The sequence below is a fragment of the Catharus ustulatus genome, chromosome 1 (genome assembly GCF_009819885.2).
Source record: "Catharus ustulatus isolate bCatUst1 chromosome 1, bCatUst1.pri.v2, whole genome shotgun sequence".
In the NCBI taxonomy this organism is placed as follows: Eukaryota; Metazoa; Chordata; class Aves; order Passeriformes; family Turdidae; genus Catharus; species Catharus ustulatus.
This window is the reverse complement of record NC_046221.1, coordinates 61,917,848-61,936,276: the sequence shown is the minus strand read 5'-3', so window position 1 is coordinate 61,936,276 and position 18,429 is coordinate 61,917,848. Positions and strand designations below refer to the sequence as shown.

At 43.0% G+C, this 18,429-nt stretch overlaps 1 protein-coding gene across 3 annotated transcripts in view; it reads left to right on the top strand.

Moving 5' to 3' along the window:
- Nucleotides 1-18,429, top strand: part of NFATC1 (nuclear factor of activated T cells 1) — a 110,182-nt gene that overhangs the window by 52,815 nt on the left and 38,938 nt on the right. For all 3 annotated transcript variants that reach the window (XM_033080408.2, XM_033080426.2, XM_033080418.2), the window contains exons 7-8: nucleotides 11,102-11,157; nucleotides 12,380-12,512. In XM_033080408.2, coding sequence (XP_032936299.1) covers nucleotides 11,102-11,157; nucleotides 12,380-12,512 — 189 coding nt within the window. The remainder of the gene's footprint in view (nucleotides 1-11,101; nucleotides 11,158-12,379; nucleotides 12,513-18,429) is intronic.

The window sequence follows — 18,429 nt, the reverse complement described above, 5'->3', positions numbered from 1 at the left end:
GTAAATTATGGATTATAGTTCCTGGCACACTCTAGGATATTTTGGGATAGAAAGAGTGTTTTGGGGGTTAGAAAAAGTCTCTGAAAGAGTTAATCTACCCTGAAAATCCCTCCTTGCTCAAAAATTTCTCCTTGCTCCTGTAGTTTTTAACACTGGAACTAGCTCAAGTATTTCCAGACTTCACGGATTTGACCAAGTCTAGACACACCTAAAAGATCAGGTTAAACTGACTAAATCTTTATAATCAATTTGTTACCTATGGGCAGAAATGGTCATTGGATGTATTATTATTAATTATCATAGAGTTGAGTTGCCGCTAGTTAAGTCAGAGCTCCAAACCCATTTCTTTGCTTTTGTGCTTAGTGACTAGAGCTCAGGTCAAGGGTTTTAAAGAACAAAAAGGCAGAAATGTAACACCCAACTTCACTATGGGATTAGTTTCTCAAATAACACTGACTTTGGTACTGTTAATGGCTGTTAATGTTGAGGGCCATTTTGTCCTGGTCAAAGGCTGTGTCTAATCTTCCCTGTAAGCAATGCCCCTCCCTGAAGATACATCACTCTCTTTGGTGGACATTTGCAGTGTTCACACTATCTCTGAGTATACAGAGATATACAGACTTCAGTGGTTTTGAAAAACTTCATTACTCAGACTTCAACAGTAATCCTGGCACCTACACACTTCAGTAACTTAATTGCAAAATATCCTCAGCTATTGTGCCCAAAGTCTTTGACGCTCAAAGTTCCTGAAAGACAGAGAAATAAACTGCATGTAAGAAACATTTTCTCCAGGGATTTTTCTTTTTGAATATTTTCAAACAATTAGGAAGCTTTTCAGATTTAGTTATTGCTTCAAATTCTTCAGTCTGCTCTTGTTTGTATTTTTTTAAATAGGTTTTTCTGTCAAAGCTATTTGTCCTCGCTGAAACAAGTTTTGCTCTTTGAACATGAAAGTGTTGAAGTCTAATAGTTATAACTAGAGTAGATAAAAGATAACTGGGTGAAATCACCAGTTTAGGTTATATATATATATATATATATATATATGTAGGTCAAAGGAAATCATAGCTTTCTGTAAGGATTTCAGATGGGAAAACTTAACAGTTTGCCTCCTGTTAGATGTGTGGTCAAGCTCGGTCAGCTGAATTTTTGCACAAGGGAAATGTGCTACAGAAAAGAAGAAAGCCGGATGAATGTAAGTGTCCACTCTAGGATTTCACAGGTTTTTTGTTCCTCTCAAATTTCCCTGTCTCTGGCAAAGATTCAAATCAATCAGTTGCTGCCTTAAGGTACAATTGTTGATCTTGTAAATTCGGCTCTGTTTCCCACATGTTGTGTGAGTAGAATTTACTTTGTACTATGGCAAGTAACTCAAACACCATCCTTTAGCTTCAGCAAAACTTTCAAAAAGTTCTGGAAAGTGATATGTTGACAAAACACTTGAGTGCCATGTGAATGGAACGGATGTGTTGAGGCAGCATGTGGGCTTTTTGGTTTGACTCAGATACACTGTGGAGCTTAGGGTTCAGAGGCTGTTTTGACGTGATGTGATGGGATGGTGAGATGGGTGACCTGAGTCTTGGCAGAGCTCCACGTGGTAAAAGATCTCACATTCTCAGAGATCTTTCCATTGCTCTTTCCATTGCCAGTAGCAGTTTGGGGGGCAGCTGGCCAAAAAGGGGTCATATTTCACACCAGTAATCATACTGTAGCTCACGTAATAAATAAGCAAGTGGCAAAACTCTCCTTCCCCCTCTAGTCAGATAGACAGATACTACTTAATTTTGTCTTTATCTGTCTGTTTATCCAAGTTCAGGACACACGTTCCAGTTGGCAGTAAGCAATTGCGTGCTGACTCATGTGCAGTGAGGTTAAAAATTCGGGAAACTAGATAAACTGGAAACTTCAAAGGCATACACATTGGGAGCATGGAGTTCATGTGAAGGTCACTTGAACCTAGATCCTAGAGATGTATTGATAGCTGAAGGGGTTTCTGGCCACTACCCAGAAAGAGATATCCTTGGGCGAATTGTGTCATCAGATGCTGGAGTCATTTGATGGCGGAACCCTTTCACGCGCACAGGGGAGTAGTGATGCAGCTTGTAGGAAATGTCAGCACGTTTCAGTTTTTCCTGGCTGTTTAGTCCAGGGAATGGTGAAGACAGAGTGGGACAGCAGCCATACGCATGAGATGGTGTCAGCAGCAGCAAGTCTCATCCAGGGTGTTGCTCTCACAGTGAAGAATGAGATCAATCAATCACAGATACTTACTGTGGACAACAAAGAAGTAAGGAATCACCACATGGTCTCAAAGTCACTTGTCTGAGTAATCCTGTATATTTTTTAATTATTATAGAAAATGAGGCTGAATGCTTCAAGTTTATTCTTTCATGTCTTCCAGACTAAGTGGCTTCAAGCAGCTGTATCTGTGCAATCAAAGGTTTGTCTCTGAACTTCTACAACTAGCACAAGATTTCAAATAGTTTTTACTGTTACTGTTCCAGTAGGACTGTCTGTCCAAACACACAGGAATTCACAGCCCTTACAAGAAATCTGAGAGTCTAATGAAGCGATCAGTGCCTAAAGCCAGTGCAGGAAAGAAGTATGGTGGGTTGACCTCAGCTGGCTGCCAGGTGCCCACCAAGAAACTCTCTCACTCTCTCTCCTCAACAGGACACAGGAAGAAAATAAGATGGAAAAACTCATGGGTAAAGATGAAGACTGGGAGATTGCATATCAGTTACTGTCACATGCAAAACAGGCTTCATTTGGCAGAAATAATGTATTGTCAAAAATAGAGTAGAATAGTGAAAAACAAAGGTAAAACTGAAAACTGACTTTACCCCTGCCTCCCTTCCCAAACTCAGCTTCACTCCTTCATTCCCAACTGGTATTTCCTCTCCCCGAGTGGCACAGAGGGTCAGGGAATGGAGGCTTTGGTCAGTCCATAACAGCTCCTCTTTACCATTCCTTCCTTCCCATACTCCATTTGCATACTCCCTTGCTCCACTGTGGGGTCCTCCCATGGCAGACAGTCCTTCATGGAATGCTTCAGCATGAGTCTTCTCCACGAGGTTCAGTCCTTCAGGAACAGCCTGCTTCAGCATGGGTCCCCCGCAGCCATTGTTCCTGTGAGAAAACCTGCTCCTGCCTGGGCTCCCCTTGGCAGGCTGCACCTCCTGCCAGGAGCGTGGGCTCTGACTGGCTGCACGTGGATCTCTGCTCTGCTGTGCTTGTCTCTGTGGGCTGCAGCAGCACCACTGCCCCACCATGGTGTTCACCACAGGCTGCAGAGCAATCTCTGTTCTGGCCTCTGGAGAGCCTCCTCCCCCTCCTTCACTGTTGTGGGGGGTCTGCAGGGGTGTTCCTCTCACTTACTCTCACTCCTCTCTCACAACTGCTGCAGTTTTTTCCCCTTCTTAAGTATGTTGGCAGAGAGGTTCCACCAGCTTTGGTGATGGGCTCAGGTTTGCCTGGCTCAAGGTCCATCTTGGAGCCATCAGGAAGTGGTTCTGTCAGACATGAGGTCAACTTCTGTAATCTTCTCCAACCCTGCAGCCCAACCACTAGCCAGACCTTGCTACCTAAACCAATATAAGGGGATGCCTTCAAAGTACTTAGTTTATGGAGGGAATGCCTACCACTTTTGGAAAATGACAATTTCTTGTCTCCTGTTGCTTTCCTGACATCATGAAGAATTGGTTCATGTCTCAGATGGGTGTCACAGGAAATGTGGGGAGAGCTGAGGGAAGAAGAGCATGTTCCTTTTAGGTCTGTCAAGGAAGTAAGATTACACCTTCAATGTGGAAGAAAATACAATGACATTTAAGAGAGGAATAGAGATATAAATTGTTTCCAAACTGTGTCTTGTTGCTGGGAAGCTGATGTCAAGGCAGAAAATCAGAGGATAGCAGGAGGGACCTCTAAGATTGAGCCAGATGTTCTTGGACAGGAGAAACAAGAAAAGGGACATCAGGGGGACAATGAGATGGAAAAAAATAAAAAATTCTGTTCAAAAGTGTCTGCCAAAAAGTCACAAGGAGTTGCCATAATGGGAAGGTTCTGTAAGTTGAGAAGTTGCAGTCATATAGTTGAAGAGTTTGTGTCTCAAAAAATAATGCAGAAGGGAGATTTAAAAGCATTTGGATCAAATTTACATCTTAAGATGAGAAATAACTAGAAGTAGCTATAGTACAGGTGGTGGTGTTGGCATCCAGCACAGAAGTAGAGGAAAAGAATTGTTCATGGAAGAAAAATTTGGAACTTGATTTAAACTGGCTGTGAGGTTCGTTACTCCAATAGTCTGCAAAAATATGAGACAGATTAGACTGAAGAAGATGGACCAGGAATATTTTACTCAGTTTCAGCTGCAGAGTCACAGGTTCAGCCTACTAGAGTTTCCTAGAGGAAAGTAAAATTGTGAAGACAAGGAGATGACGTGAACGTAATCAAAACCAGAATGAAGTGCTGTCATGACTGCTGGTGGGTGGCTGTGCTGGGTGTGCTTTGTTTGACCTGCTTGCTCTAGAGAGATTTTTCAGGGTTGTCAAGCTGCAGTTTTGCTTGGAAGTTGTGTGTCTTAGACCTGGAATTACTTAAACTTATTAAATAAAACCCTCAGACCAACAATAATTTGAATAGGGGGAGGTGCCAGAGAGCACAAATTGCACAACCAGCTTCCATTCTGCTGAAAATAGTATCTGGCAGGTCTTTCCAATGGTTTTGGCTCAAAACAAACCTCGATCTGTCAGTTGTCAGCACTGTGCCTCCTTTTAATTACCTGGACTAAAATTACAGTTCATTTGCAAACACTGGAGCTCAGAATAATTACGTCTGTTAGACATAACTGTGGTAAAAGGCAGCTAAAAAGGCCTCACCATTCAGGCAAAGTGAGTCCCTCTGCTTTTGGCTTGCCCAGCTGAGCAACCAGAGAGGAAGCGCGTGCCTGGCACTGATTCCAAAGTACCATAAGATCCATTTTGTCCTGGATTTTTACACCTGCTCGCTGCATGACATTCTTATTGTTAATTCAAGGTAAAGAAGAGAGAAAAAGTAACTCAGGAGTATCATATTGATGGCAAACAGACCTAAGTCTACATGGTACTCAGCTCAATACTGCAGAAATGTATAGCTGAAGGAGTGCACAAAATATATATGCTGCAAAAATGCTTATGAGAAGACACCAACAAATACAGCACCTTTGATGTGGAAATAAAAATAGGTCAGTTATGCCTGAGCCCTGCCACGCATGGACAGAGGCCTGCCAGAAGGCATGCCAAGGATAGGGAGCAAATCTGTGGGGAAGTCTCTGTAGCAGCACAGTAGGCTGTGAGGAGGGCAGAACCACATCTGGGGCACTTCCTGGCATGGAAGAGGGAAATAAAATAAGCGAAAATCAGACCAACTGTGTGGTCTCATCGCAAAAGTAGTGTAAAAGCAAAGAGTAGATATGAGGGTGGCTGGAGAGGCAATTAGGGACAGCATGCTGGGCAGTAGGCAGACTATGGCACCAGCAGGAGCTGCACCAGGAAGTAGAGCTTCTCTGAAGGTGGCTCTAGGACTAGGAGGCATCTCACTGCTCACAGGTCCCTAAGAGGCTGAGATCTCAGGAGAGCAAAGTGCCACTGAGGAGATCGAAAGAAAGGTCCTGGGCATTTAAAATTCAGATACTCTCTGCTAGCACACACTGTATTCCTGAGTGTTTCATTGCTCTCTTGCCCATCTTCCCTGTGCATCCCATGTCAGACTGCTTGGCTGGTGTTGGTCCCTCCTTAGTGCCTGACCCTTGTAAATGTCTTTAAGATGTACACTAATGTATCAGGACAGGCATAGAATCCCACCCACTTGGTGGGATCCCCTTCCCTTGCTGGTGTCCCCCTGGGGAAACACTGTTTGCAGCCAAGACAGTTGTAGGACCAGCTGAGAACAGTGTCCTGACTGCTTGTAGCATCCCCAAATCCAAAAGTTTTCTGCCCTGCAAAATCTGGCACTAGTACACCCATGCCAACCCATAAGTGCCAGCTGGTGAGATGGTGCCAGTGGATCATGCCCAGGACTGCTGTGGAGAGTGTTGTCCTCCAAGCAACAGAGCTTCCTCCTCACCTCTTTCATTGCCAGTCCAACCTGCCCTTCCCCTGAAAGCTGATGGCATCTCTGCAGAGAACTGGATAACTCTTAAGTCCAAAGGATGAGACTTTGCCATAGTCTTCATCCCCTTCTTTGCACAGAAACCGATCCATTCCTTCTGAACATCTTCAAAGATCAGTTGTCTCAGTGTCCGGAGGGCACTCACCAGGGAAGAAGGTAGCAGTGCAAGTTGAAAGCTTTCAAATTCTTCATTCCTCTGGGATTTAAATATGCATTTTTAGGGCCAAATAGGAGGGTCGACAGCCTTTGCAGAGCACCTCAAAGTGACACTGCATTGCATCTGTGCCCTGCCTGTTGTGGACATGTTAAAGTAATCTGGGCTGTAACACAGGAATTATTGTTCAGGGTAATCTCACGACACATTAATCAAGTAGTGGGTTCCTTTGGGAGGGTAGGGCTTGTTTCACCATTTTACTTGGAATATATGAATGTAAATACAGATTTACAGTGCAGCCAGTGCAGTCAAACTGTGCTGAAGTGCAGACTGGAAGAATATAAAATGTACCCTGTGTATAGGTAGTGAAATCCTTGGTAATGTCTGTTCTACTTATATCTCAAGTGAACACAGGTCTGCTAAAGAATATAGTCTGTTTTAACCTCCTGTAGTAAAGTGGAATCACTTAAATATATCTGAATGTTCCCATTATGCCCATTTCATAGAGGCAAGATTTAAGTGGTTACCAGATGTTATACCCTCCTGAGTTTCCAAGCTTAGGTTTTTTTTCATTTGTATATTCTTCCCCCTTTCTGCTATCCATCATTTTGGAAAGTTATGCTGTTGGTTTGATTGTTTTCAGCTTGCAAATCCCTGACACTATGCTTGCAGTTCCCTGAGATGCAAAGGTAAATCCAGCCCTAGAAACCCCAAGGGATCTCTCTGGATGGGCAGTGATGAGGGAAGATGCTACAAAAACGGCTTTGAAAAGTCTTTACAGCTCTTTGTGTTCCTCTTCCATGGGGAAAATTTCTGTATCATGGTCTGCAAGGCTCTATGGGTAAATAACTGAAGTTGCTAGATTTACACGACTACTTTTTAGCCCTGCTTCTGTGTTAAAACAGACCTTTACAGTGCCTTTTTTATGTGGAAATCTTGTAGCTGGGTGTGGTGGGGAAGCCGCTTGGTGACTCATATTGCAGGGAATTCCCTGATGAATTAGAGTATTTTTACTTCTGGATTGTGCGCAGTTTCCTTCAACGCCGGAGCGAGCGGCCGATAAGAGCAGGCTACAAAGGCCCATTCACCGTTCAGCTACCCCATGTTAAAACAGGGTGTTTATGCTTTGCAGAGCTGAAAATCCACCCCCCATAACACGGACGTTCATTTTCATCCTTAGCAATCCCAGGTGCTCCGAGTTTCACAGCAGCAAAAAAACAAGGCAGACGTGGATGGCGGTGAAGCACACACGGAGCAGGGATGGCTATAAATAACAGGGATGGGTCTGTAAATGTCAGACTTCCTGACAAACCTGGTGTCTTCAGCTGGCAGTAGTGCTGATGGCCACCTGTCAGCACAGCCTCCAGACTGTGCAGAATGGGCAGGAGCAGCTTCTCTTTCCCCAGCACTGCTGCTACCTCCTTGGAGGAAGAAGGATTTGAGGGTCATCCATCCAGCCCATGTGCGTGGTTCCCCCTTGAAGCCTTGGCTCTGTCAGGTTAATGGCTATTGCTGCTGGCAGTGAGGGAGCAGGGCGCTCTACCAGAGACTCTGCAGGGCTTCTGCCCTGCCCTTCTGTGCATGGATGTTTTGGGTTTATTTCCATGTGGTAAAAAAACCCTCACAAAACTTAAGGCACCAGTATAATACCTTGACCCAACTTTTTAGCTATATAAAGAACTGTCTTTCTCTTCAAAATATTGCACTATAAATCTTAAAAACGCCAAAACAAAGCCAGGCATTTGGTTTGGAGAAGACATTTCTTATTACTTCGTAAAAGTAAATAGTGAAATGAAAGGGAATGAAATAAGACCTTTGGAAAAGCCGTTTTCTCCCTTTTCCTTCGTGCCTCCTCCTCTCCTTCCTCTGCTGACTCCATCTCCCCCCCTCCCTGTATAACAACTGCCCATTTGGGTACGGTAATTCCAGAGAGCAAACTTTAACGGGAATGCCTGAAATGTGTCTGCTTCAGCTTTGTGTTATGTCTGTAATTTGAATTATTTGCATTTTGGAAAGGTATAAATTGCTCTGGTGTACTTGGGTTGGCTGGCGGCCAGGAGGGAGTTGCCTCGGGCCCAGACCAGGCGCGTTGCTGCAGATGTGGCAGGCGTACAATGGAAACTTTTGTGGGCGAGCAGCCCTCACTCCTCCAGCACACACTGACAGGAGGCGGCATCCCGCCTGCTCACCAGGCTCCCTGGCGGATGGGCACTGTGGCAAAACCATTTTCTCTGGCATAGACCAACTGTCTTGAGGCTTAGGGCTCCCACAAACCATTCCAAAGCCATTATTCCTTTTTATTTTATTTTATTTTTTATTTTTTTTTTATTTCAGCTGAACTGTTTAAACCTGCAAAACATGTTTACTGTAAAAGGTTGACGTAGTGGTCTAAGGTTTCCCTCCTGGAGCTGGTCCCAGTCCGTGGGCGTTGAGATTTCCCTCTTGGTTCACCAGACGTAATATGAGGAATTGTCTTTCTTTTTTTTTCCCTTTTTTTTTTGTCTCTTGCTTCATAACAACTTTTGCTCCCTGTGTTTCTGTTAAATGAAATGTCACTAGCTGTCAATGAGTTGTCTATTCCCTACTTCTTTCCTCTCTTCCCTTTCCCCTCAGTTGCTGATGGTCTGGACTGTCCCAAGGGAATTTCTTAGAGCAAAACCCTTATTGTTCTTACTAGCTTCCAAAGACAAGCCGTGGCTCTGGACTTTTATCTTCCTAATAGTTTAGATTACAGCATCTAAAATATTTCTGAACAAACTCCTTTTGTCATCATAAAAATTTCAAAAATGCATAAAGGCAGGGCTGCATGAAATAATTGAAAGATTATCTGGAAATTGAGTCATTTTGAATTTTCCTGAAGTATCGGCAGGAAATAAAAACCAGAAACCTGAATCAGATCATTCATCTTGCAAAACACAAATTAAATATAGCAAAAAACCTGAACTTCTGGTAATCCATTTACAAAGGCAAATTGAACACATGTTAACTTCTAGACTGGACGTCTGTAGGTTTTTTAAAAAAACAGCCCAGCAAACCCTTTCCAAAGCAGAAGTTCCTACACTTCACAAAATGTATGATAAGTGTCAGCATTGTGTTGCTTTTATAACTGATTAAATTAATTAGGGACAGGGAGGGAGTGCCACAGAGGCTGGAGATAAAGGAGGCTGCTCCCAGACAGGGATGTATCCTGGCTTGCCAAATTTTGGTCAGGGTTTTCTACTGACAACCCAGGGGAAGCATCTGTTGGATAAATTGTGAAGTGATCACCAGTCCTCCCAAGAAGCCTACTTCAATTCTGGCACTCTCCAAAGGCATCGTTAAGGAGTCTCAAGCACAGTCTGGCTGCTCCTTCTCTCCCTGCAGCTGAACGTGGCAGTACCAATTAAAGGGATTCCTCTTCCAGCGTCACAAGTTAAAATGTAGGAAGAAACTGAGGGTAGATCTGCTAATTGTTTTCCTATGGAAAGACCTGCCAAATCCACTGTGGTATTTGTGCTGCAGCCTTCATGTTGTGCTCCTTTCCATACATTAAAAAGAAAGGGGTTTTGGACATCAAAACAATTGCCAGGGATAGTCCCTCAGCAGCATTCCTTTCCCGGTAGGACAACTGCACACAAAAATATTATTTACAGACATTTGTAATAAATCAGGCAGCTCTAAATGCGTCACCTTCATCCTGGCCATGAAAACGAAGGGAAAAGAAAAATTGTATTCAGTCTTTTACCTTTCAGAGGGCCGTTTTTGTAAGGCAGGCCCACGTCCATGTGATGAAGTTCAAAATAACTAATATTTGCATTTGCATGTCCCAGTGCTGCAATAAATGTACAAAAGAGATGACATAAAGTCTCAGTTTCCCCTTCATTTTGGTAACATCTCACAGTGGTGGGACTTGTGAAGCTGCATATGTCTCTACTGCCTAGTTCATCCAGCAGTCTGCTTATGGCCTTTCATTTGTGTTTTTCTAGACCTGCAGAATGGAAACCTTACATTCTCTACTATTTTTCTCATTTCTTTTCTGTTGAGGTCTGGAGATGCAAGGAAATTAAAGCCTACCTTGTTTTCCAATTATTTCTGTATCAGTAATGTGTGGGAAAAATGACCAGACAAAGCCAGTTTCTTTCAAAAGATGTATTCCCAGAAAAAGTTATAGTTGTGGCTTAAATCTAGGTTTGCTTTAAAACAGAAATTCAGTAAATTTGGAGGACTCAACATACCGCTAAAACCAGCTCCAGAAGTGGAACCACTGTAGGTGAACAAAGCCAACTTCAAAATGGAGTCTAAAGCTGTGTTTCCCAGCCTATGGCCTTGCCTTTTGACCCAAGTAGCAGACCTGGGTCCAAGCCAGACTAGGAGTATATTAAAATCAAATCCTGCATGGCTGAGTAGCTTCCTTAATGCTACCTTTCTTTTTGTATTGTTTAATATTAATGTTGAATATGACTTACAGCCTAGGTAGTGTTCAAAAGGATCATAGGTAGCAATATTGTCTGAAAGTTCAGTGAATTGAGATGAAGAACAGTTGCATATTTTGTCCAGGCTAGTGGCAGAGCTAACTCCCAGTGGCTCTCCCCCATTAAGGTATCATGAACTCTGGATTGTGGTTCTTCCCTTCAGAAAAGCTGAAGGGGCTCCTGTTACAGGTCACCCAGATGATCTCCGAGTTGGCCAACGCTTCGGGCAATGCTCCTTTTCACATAGGCAGTGCCCCTTCAAAGAGATTGTATTTGCAAAAGTTGTTCCTTTCTTGGCTTGGGAAAGGTAAAAAGGAGGAACTAGATATCTTTTTCTTTTGTCTTTTAGATGGTCACCATGTGTGGGAAATGGAAGCCAAAACCGACAAAGAAATGTGCAAGCCAGTAAGTCTGTCTTAAATATTTTAACATCAAGATGAAAAATATATATTGCCTTCTCCAGCACTGTTACTAAAGAGGGATTTCCAAGGCTTTGGCACTGAAATAGAACAAGTACTTAGGCCTCCCCTCCTGGAAATCTTTCTTTAACGTGAGCATGGGGTAAAAATCCTTTGCTGGAAGCTATCCCAAAAGTAGGAGAGACCATTTGGAAAATATTTTTTCATTGTCCAGGATGGGCCAGCTCCATCTGCTCATCTTTTGTCTTGCTGGGTCAGTTCTTTCCACTGCTCCCAAAGCAATTTCTGATCATTTTCCTTGACTTTCCTCAATCTTCAGCAGAAGAAACATGAGTCCCCTCACAGGACAGCTCCACTTTGGAGTGTGGCTCCCTCAGCCATGACTGAGTGGGAAGTTCGTCCTCTATTCCACGTCTGCGGGAATATGCAATACTTGCAAACCTGCAGGCAAACAATTTAAAGATCTCGGTTGAATTCAGGCCAAATGCTAAGAAGAATGTTACTCTTTCAAAAAGTGCCAAACGAGGTTTTGATGGTCATAGCAGATTCACTGTGCATATGTGTAAGCTGATGCCCTAGAAGCTAAGTCATTCCTTAGCTCCGTACTGGAGCATTTGGCTTCTGACAGTGGAAGATCATCTATATATTCTCCAGCCCTTTTTCATGTTGCACTAGAAGTGCTTGCAACAGTGAATCTCCCATCCACGGAAGCTAGCATGCTTAAAACTTCCTGAGTTGTTATATGAAGATATATTTCACTGTGGAAAATGGAAGTATCTGAGTAATGCTATCCTAATGCCTTTCAAAGGAAATATTGTTAGGTTCAGACATATCAGGGATGACCTGCCAACCAGACCATTGTGCTTTCTCCTGCTGGGTTAGAGACCACAATTTGATTGTGTCCCAAATTCTTGGCAGACTCAGGCTGGAGTCTTGTCCATATGCAGTATCCTATTTGCTGTCCAAAGGGAAGAAGTGAAGGCTAGTGATTTTGTAAATATCTGAGCCATGCTAAAATAATTTCCCTACTTCTAGAATCCTTGGCATGGGGACACTGGGGTTGGTGGGAAGCCATCCTTGCCCACAGACCTTCCCTTCAGGGAGTGTTTCTCTTCCTTCTGGGGGTTAGCTTTTCAATTGTAACTTTTCTATTGTACAGCTAGACTGCCGTAATTGTGCCTTGACTTTCTGATTTGTTGCTTTTGCAGAATTCATTGGTGGTTGAGATACCACCTTTCCGCAATCAGAGAATTACCAGCCCTGTCCAGGTCAACTTCTATGTCTGCAATGGGAAAAGAAAGAGAAGCCAGTACCAGCTTTTCACCTATCTTCCTGCTAATGGTAACAAAACAAATTCCTTATCTCTGCTAGTAAAAGTGAGAGATAACGATGATACATGGTTCTAATAATTCTTTAGTAATTTGAATATTTTGGAAATATGCTTGGTTCTATGAGAGTGAGAATAAATCCAGGAGAGCTGCCTTTGTTTCTGCTGCCCACACAAGAGACTACCTCTGCAGATTATTTCCATTTGCATTGGTGGCAGAGACCTGTTGAAGCAAGGACTTCTGCTTTTGGGAGCTGAAGAACCACAGCCTGAACTCAGAACTCAGATGTGAGCTCTGAGCTCTCTGCTAAGTTGCTGTCAACCCTTGGGCTAACTTTCTAACTCTAGAGGGTAAATTGCATTCAAATAACATTTCTAAATTCACACCACAATATTTGAAGCCTGCTGGGCTCTGAGCTGGAGGTGGTGTGTGGATTCTCCCTGCAGTCATCTCACACCTTGCTGCCTTGCACAGGGTGAAAATTGAGATGGACAACATGGGTAGAGATTGGAGTGCTCCATGTAAAATGCTTCATGGATGGGAAATATTCAGAAATGTGTGCCAGGTTTTTTTTGTTGTTGTTGTTTTGTTTTGGGATTTTTTTTGCACTTATATTGGTCGCTGTGGAGTGTCAATGAAGTCACTCATGATAGTTGAATTCCAAGTAGGCTTGTATGAAGATGTTAATAGCTAGTAAATTTAGATTTTTTAAGATTATTATTTGAAATGGCGCTTATACTGAGAACACTCTTGGGAGAAAGTAGGAAAAAGAAGGATGGTTTTGGTTTTGTTTTTGTTGTTTGGGAAGGAAGAGGAATTAGAAATAATTATTAAGCTATGCTTTTTTGTAGACTTTCCAAGCAAAATGAATCCTTCTGTGGAAAATACCAACAAAGCAATATTCAGGTTATGTCACATGACTTGAAGAGACATGCTAACTTTTTGTAGGTGAAATCCCATAAAGTACACATTTGGAGTTTTCCCCCAGTTAGCATGTATGCACTTTTATCGGGACTTAAATTAAAAACAAGAATACAGGAAACCTGACATGGCAACGAAGTGCTTATTGCATATGTTCTGTGTAACTATGCTTCACTGAATCAGCCTACTTATGCAAACTTCATTCCCAGTGGGGATGTCTGCGTATATTTAAAGACTGTTCATCTCTTAAATTGGAAAGAAAAAGAGTTGTTATTCTCTTTCAAAACACTTTTCAGCAACAAAAATCAGTTGTAGAGACAATCAGGTATTGCCTTGTCACCCAAGTTACCCTCATAAATATTTCAGATTCAGACCTCTTCTTAACTGCTGTTTGTTAAGCAGCATTTTACCTCCAGTCTTTACATAGGCCCTTTTTTACCATTGCATTTTAAACCCTAGGAATAGTGTGCACTCCTGCAGAGTTGGTTTATGCTAACACTGTTTCATGTTTGGAACATCTGATGTTTCATTTGATGTGAAGAGATGGGAATGCATACCTAGTGGCAGCAGACCTAGTGACAACAGAGAACCAGCCTAGGCTTTATTCTGCCAAGACATCTTTAATTATGGTAATTGCTGAAAACATTAGGAATCTTGTTTAGTCTGCTATACCAATTTAAATTCTAGTGAAATCTTTTCATTTCATTGTAAGGAAACCTGAAAGAAAATGTGTAACACCAGGGTAGGGTAAAGGAAAACAGGTATTCTTAGTAAATATTCTTTCCATTCCTGTTTAGTTGTCCACTCACATTCTCTTAATATATATGTATATGTGCATATAGGTAATTGAAAAACATGTTGAGTTCTTTGCAGCCTCTCCCGTAACAGTGGTAAAAGTGAATGTGCTTCTGCAATCATCAGAATTAATAGTACAGTATGTTTTTATTATGCCTGTGTTGTAATGCCTGTGTTACAGCTGTAAGGTTTTGCCCTTCTGTGGCTGGTATTTTTTTCCATCATGCCTTTCAAAGATAGATACAATCATCTCAACTATGTATTTAGAAACCATGTACTGTGACTGAATCAGTCATTTATGCTGCTGTATTTCTAGGAGTCATTTTAGGCTTCATTTGATTTCAGTCACAACATTATTTTACTGTTTCAAGACATTGTAGAAAACCAAAGTTTAGCTCACGCACAAAAAATTACTTGAGTCAAGAACCACTGGGTGATCAGTGTAAAAAAAATGTAGGTGAGATAAGCATGATTTTGGCCCAGGTAACACTTTGTTGTTTAAACAAATCCCACAAGCAAAGAAGGTGTAAGGTTTTGACAAGCAAATGTCAGAGTGATCATGAAGTAAAAGATGTGGTTTTGCACAAATAAGACGGTATCCTGTAAGCTGCTTCTTCTTCGATGCTTTAGGACTAATCAAATGCTACATTTCAGTGCCTACCATAGTTTTGCAGGTATTTCTGCATGAGGGAGCTTTTAAAAGCTTCATGATTCGCATCAGACATGTGTTTTGCAGCTCAGCTTGACTGTGCCAAAGCAAAATACTAAGTGTGGACTAAAGCCTAAATATTGTGTGAGCCCCCTGGCTGTGCTCTGGGGTGGGTGTGGGCACACACAGACCAGTGGGAGAGCCATGGGCTTGCTGTGCAGCTCCCACCCCTGCCGTGGGGCAGTAGGGGTAGCTCCTATTTTCTGTAGCTCCTATTTCTCCTCATTCCCTAGGGGAAAGCAGCCAGTGGATCCAGGGACACGTGACCTCACCCATCCCATCTCCCATGGATGGTCCTATAGCATCTCCATGGAGTACAGCTCTGTGACATGCAGCCTGCACAAGCTACCATCTCCAGCAGTGCTATTTCAACGCCACAGGGCTTCTCCCATGCTGTGGAGATGGGGCAGGATTGTACCTTCCCTCTGTTAGCTCAAGTGTTTGGCAGAGCAGGGATTTACTTGGTGAAGATGAATTTCTGCTTCAGAAATAAAAAACTGCTGTAAAAGTCTTGCTGCTCTGTAAATGAGAAGTCTCAGTAACAAAGCAAAACAGAAAGTAGATGATTTGCAAAAGGAGCCAAGGTCTTGAAAACAGGCTTGCTTAAGTCTTTGGCTTGGGATAGACTGTAAACCTAAGTACTCATAATCCACTTTTAATTGCAATTTTGCTTTACTATTCTGCTAAATTTGAGCAACTCCTGAATCCTGTATTAGCCTATATTGTACAAAAATGACTGTAATGTCATTTTTTAATGTATTACTTCAATAATACACATCACTGAGCAATTGCACATCCATTTTGTCCTGGAGCCTGCAGGCTGTAGGCTCTTGAGACTCCTCCACAGACATACCTGGTGCAGAAATATAAGCGGTTTCCATACCATTCTGGCATAGGTGAATTCCTGCAGCTCATGTGGTAAGTACTGATGCATTTTGCATTGCCACATCCCACCAGAATTTGAAGAGGAAGGCTCTGGACCAGACACTACAGTCAGGAGTCGGAGCAATGCACAATGAGCAGACCCTTGGATGTTCAGCTTTTAAAGTGCCTCCATGGCTGAGGCTCTGTGCAGGGGGCTCTGCAGCTCCGTTATGTGCTGCAGAACATTTTGGAAAACCGTGTTTCAGGGTTGAACTAACTTGGAGAGTCTGAAGAGCACAGGCATGTACACTGTGGTTCCAAATCCTGTGTTTTCATCTAAGAAAGCTGAAGGAGTTCTCCTGCTCAGAAGACTTTAAACAGTAAATGATAAGGATTACATGTCTGTCTGTTTAGATTTCTTCTAAGTAGGCACAAAAAAAAGAGGAAATGTATTCAAGAACTTATTTTTGCAGATAAGAGTGAGTGCTCTCTGTTTTCTGTTATCCAAAAAGTATTGATATCAAGAATGTTGAACACAGGAAAGCTTTTCTTTGAATTTTATTTAGACCTGTAGTGATATTTGACTAGCCAAAGACAGGCTAGTTTGTCCAGGAAATATTTAATAAAAAGGAAAAAAGAAAGTTGATGTGTTTCTTCTACTGGAATGAAAAATATGCTTTTGCAAAGAGTTGATGATAAAGTATTTCCAGTTTCTGTTTCTGTCAGGCTTTCTTAATTGTCAAAGCATTATTAAAAGATCGTTTCATTGCTTCTAGTATTTATTAAAATGGTGTTGATGTTCTGGGTAACTTTCACTTTGAGATGAGATTCGCTACCCACAGGGCCAGATTTCCAACTACTCAGCCATCACTCCCAGAGACAGCTTTTCTGCAATTCCTTTGCCTCCCTGCAGTTATCTGCACAAGTCTCCAAGATGTTGAGCTCCTCTGAAAACCTGGCCACAGTGACTTGGTGGGGATGGAAGTCCTTTGAATCTGTGGGTGTGGAGCTGTGCTGAGAGCCTGCCTGGGGTGACTGGATGTGCCTCTGTATTGTGGTTGAGAGCCCAGTGGCACAGAAGTGAAGCTCTTAACACTGTAGAATAGAATCATAGGATATCTCAAGTTGGAAGGGGCCCATTAGGATCATTAAGTCCAACTCCCCACTCCTCGCAGGACCACTCCTTGGTGTCCACCTGTAACAGGTTACTGCCCCTGCTCTAAGATTATCCCCTGCCCGCAGATGGGTGCAACATCACTTTTCTCATGGCTGCATTGAGCAGCCATGTCTCTGTTTCACCTCAGCCCTTCTGCCCACACCTCACTCACAAGTTAAAAGATGACATCAGCCCGCTTAGCAGAAATGAGGATGCAAAGTGTTGCCACTCTAATGTGACACAGCATGTGGCTTGTGCTGATTGTCTCCTGACACCTCTCACTCTCAGTATTTGTTGAATTTTCCTGTTTGAGGTTGGCAAAATGATTAGCCTGGTCCTTTATGCAAAACGATGGTGATTTGGGGGCTGCTGGGGGAGGGGCCAAATGCAGGGACTGTAGTTGTGGCTGGTGCAATGCGACCTCAGCAGTGCCTCAACAAGGGGACAGAGCGTGGCTGAGCCAGGCCTGGAGCCTCGGACCTGCTGGAGGTGTTTTCTTCCCCAGGAGCATCTGGATGCTGCAAAGCCAGCACATGGCAGGACAGGGCAACAGAAGGGATGGTGAAAGGTTGGCCCCAGGTTGGCTCTGTATTTTAGGTGAAAGTAGGAATCACAGTTACTCATTTTTACACTATACACTGACAGTTTATTTAATTTTGGCTCCTCAGTGGCTGATTGTTACTTCTGACATTTAGCAGAGTAGCTAAAAGCAGGTAAGATTTGTCAGAGTTCTGTTCTCATTCATGGCAATCACAAAGTTCATCATCACTGGGTGTATCCACTCTCATCCAGGAGCTATGGGAGGTCTGTGAAGGAGCAGAGGTGTTGCACTCACCAGCATTACACCCTCAAGTGCTGGGTACCCACTGGAGCTGCCCACACTTTGTGCACTGCCCACAGATCATCCAGGTGACATCCATTTTCAGCAGTCAGACAGAGCCCAGACAGCTGCATCTGACCTGTCTGTCTTGCTCTATACAGAGAGGCATATGGAGAACATCGTTACCTGGAAGGCCAGGAAAAAGCATCACCTGTGTGATGGCCCTGAGAAAGGCAGGGGTGGACAAGCACTATATAGAAGCCCCTGTGTGTGTCTGACCATCAGCAGTGATTATCCCTAATAGTTAACTTCCAGTGCATAAAATTGGTTTTTTTCAGTACCTCAATTTTCAAATATTTCCTTTCAGATGAAGAATACCTAGCCTGTAGTTTTGGTCATTGAATTACTCTGCATGAGCGTTTTGAGGACTCCTTGCCTTGCTTCCCAGTGATTTCACATGCAAGGAGGGATAAAGTCAGCACTGGTGGTATAATGTGTAGCATCATCAAAAAAGACCTCAGCCCATTGGATTTTAACATCTGACAGGGGTGACATAGAAAGCCTTGGCTGGTGCAGACTGGATGTTGTGCACAGTTAAAGATTTAAGGCAGTCGTAGTGGAGCCAGGTGCTGCACTACACTGTGGAAGCAGCAGTAGAGCAGCCC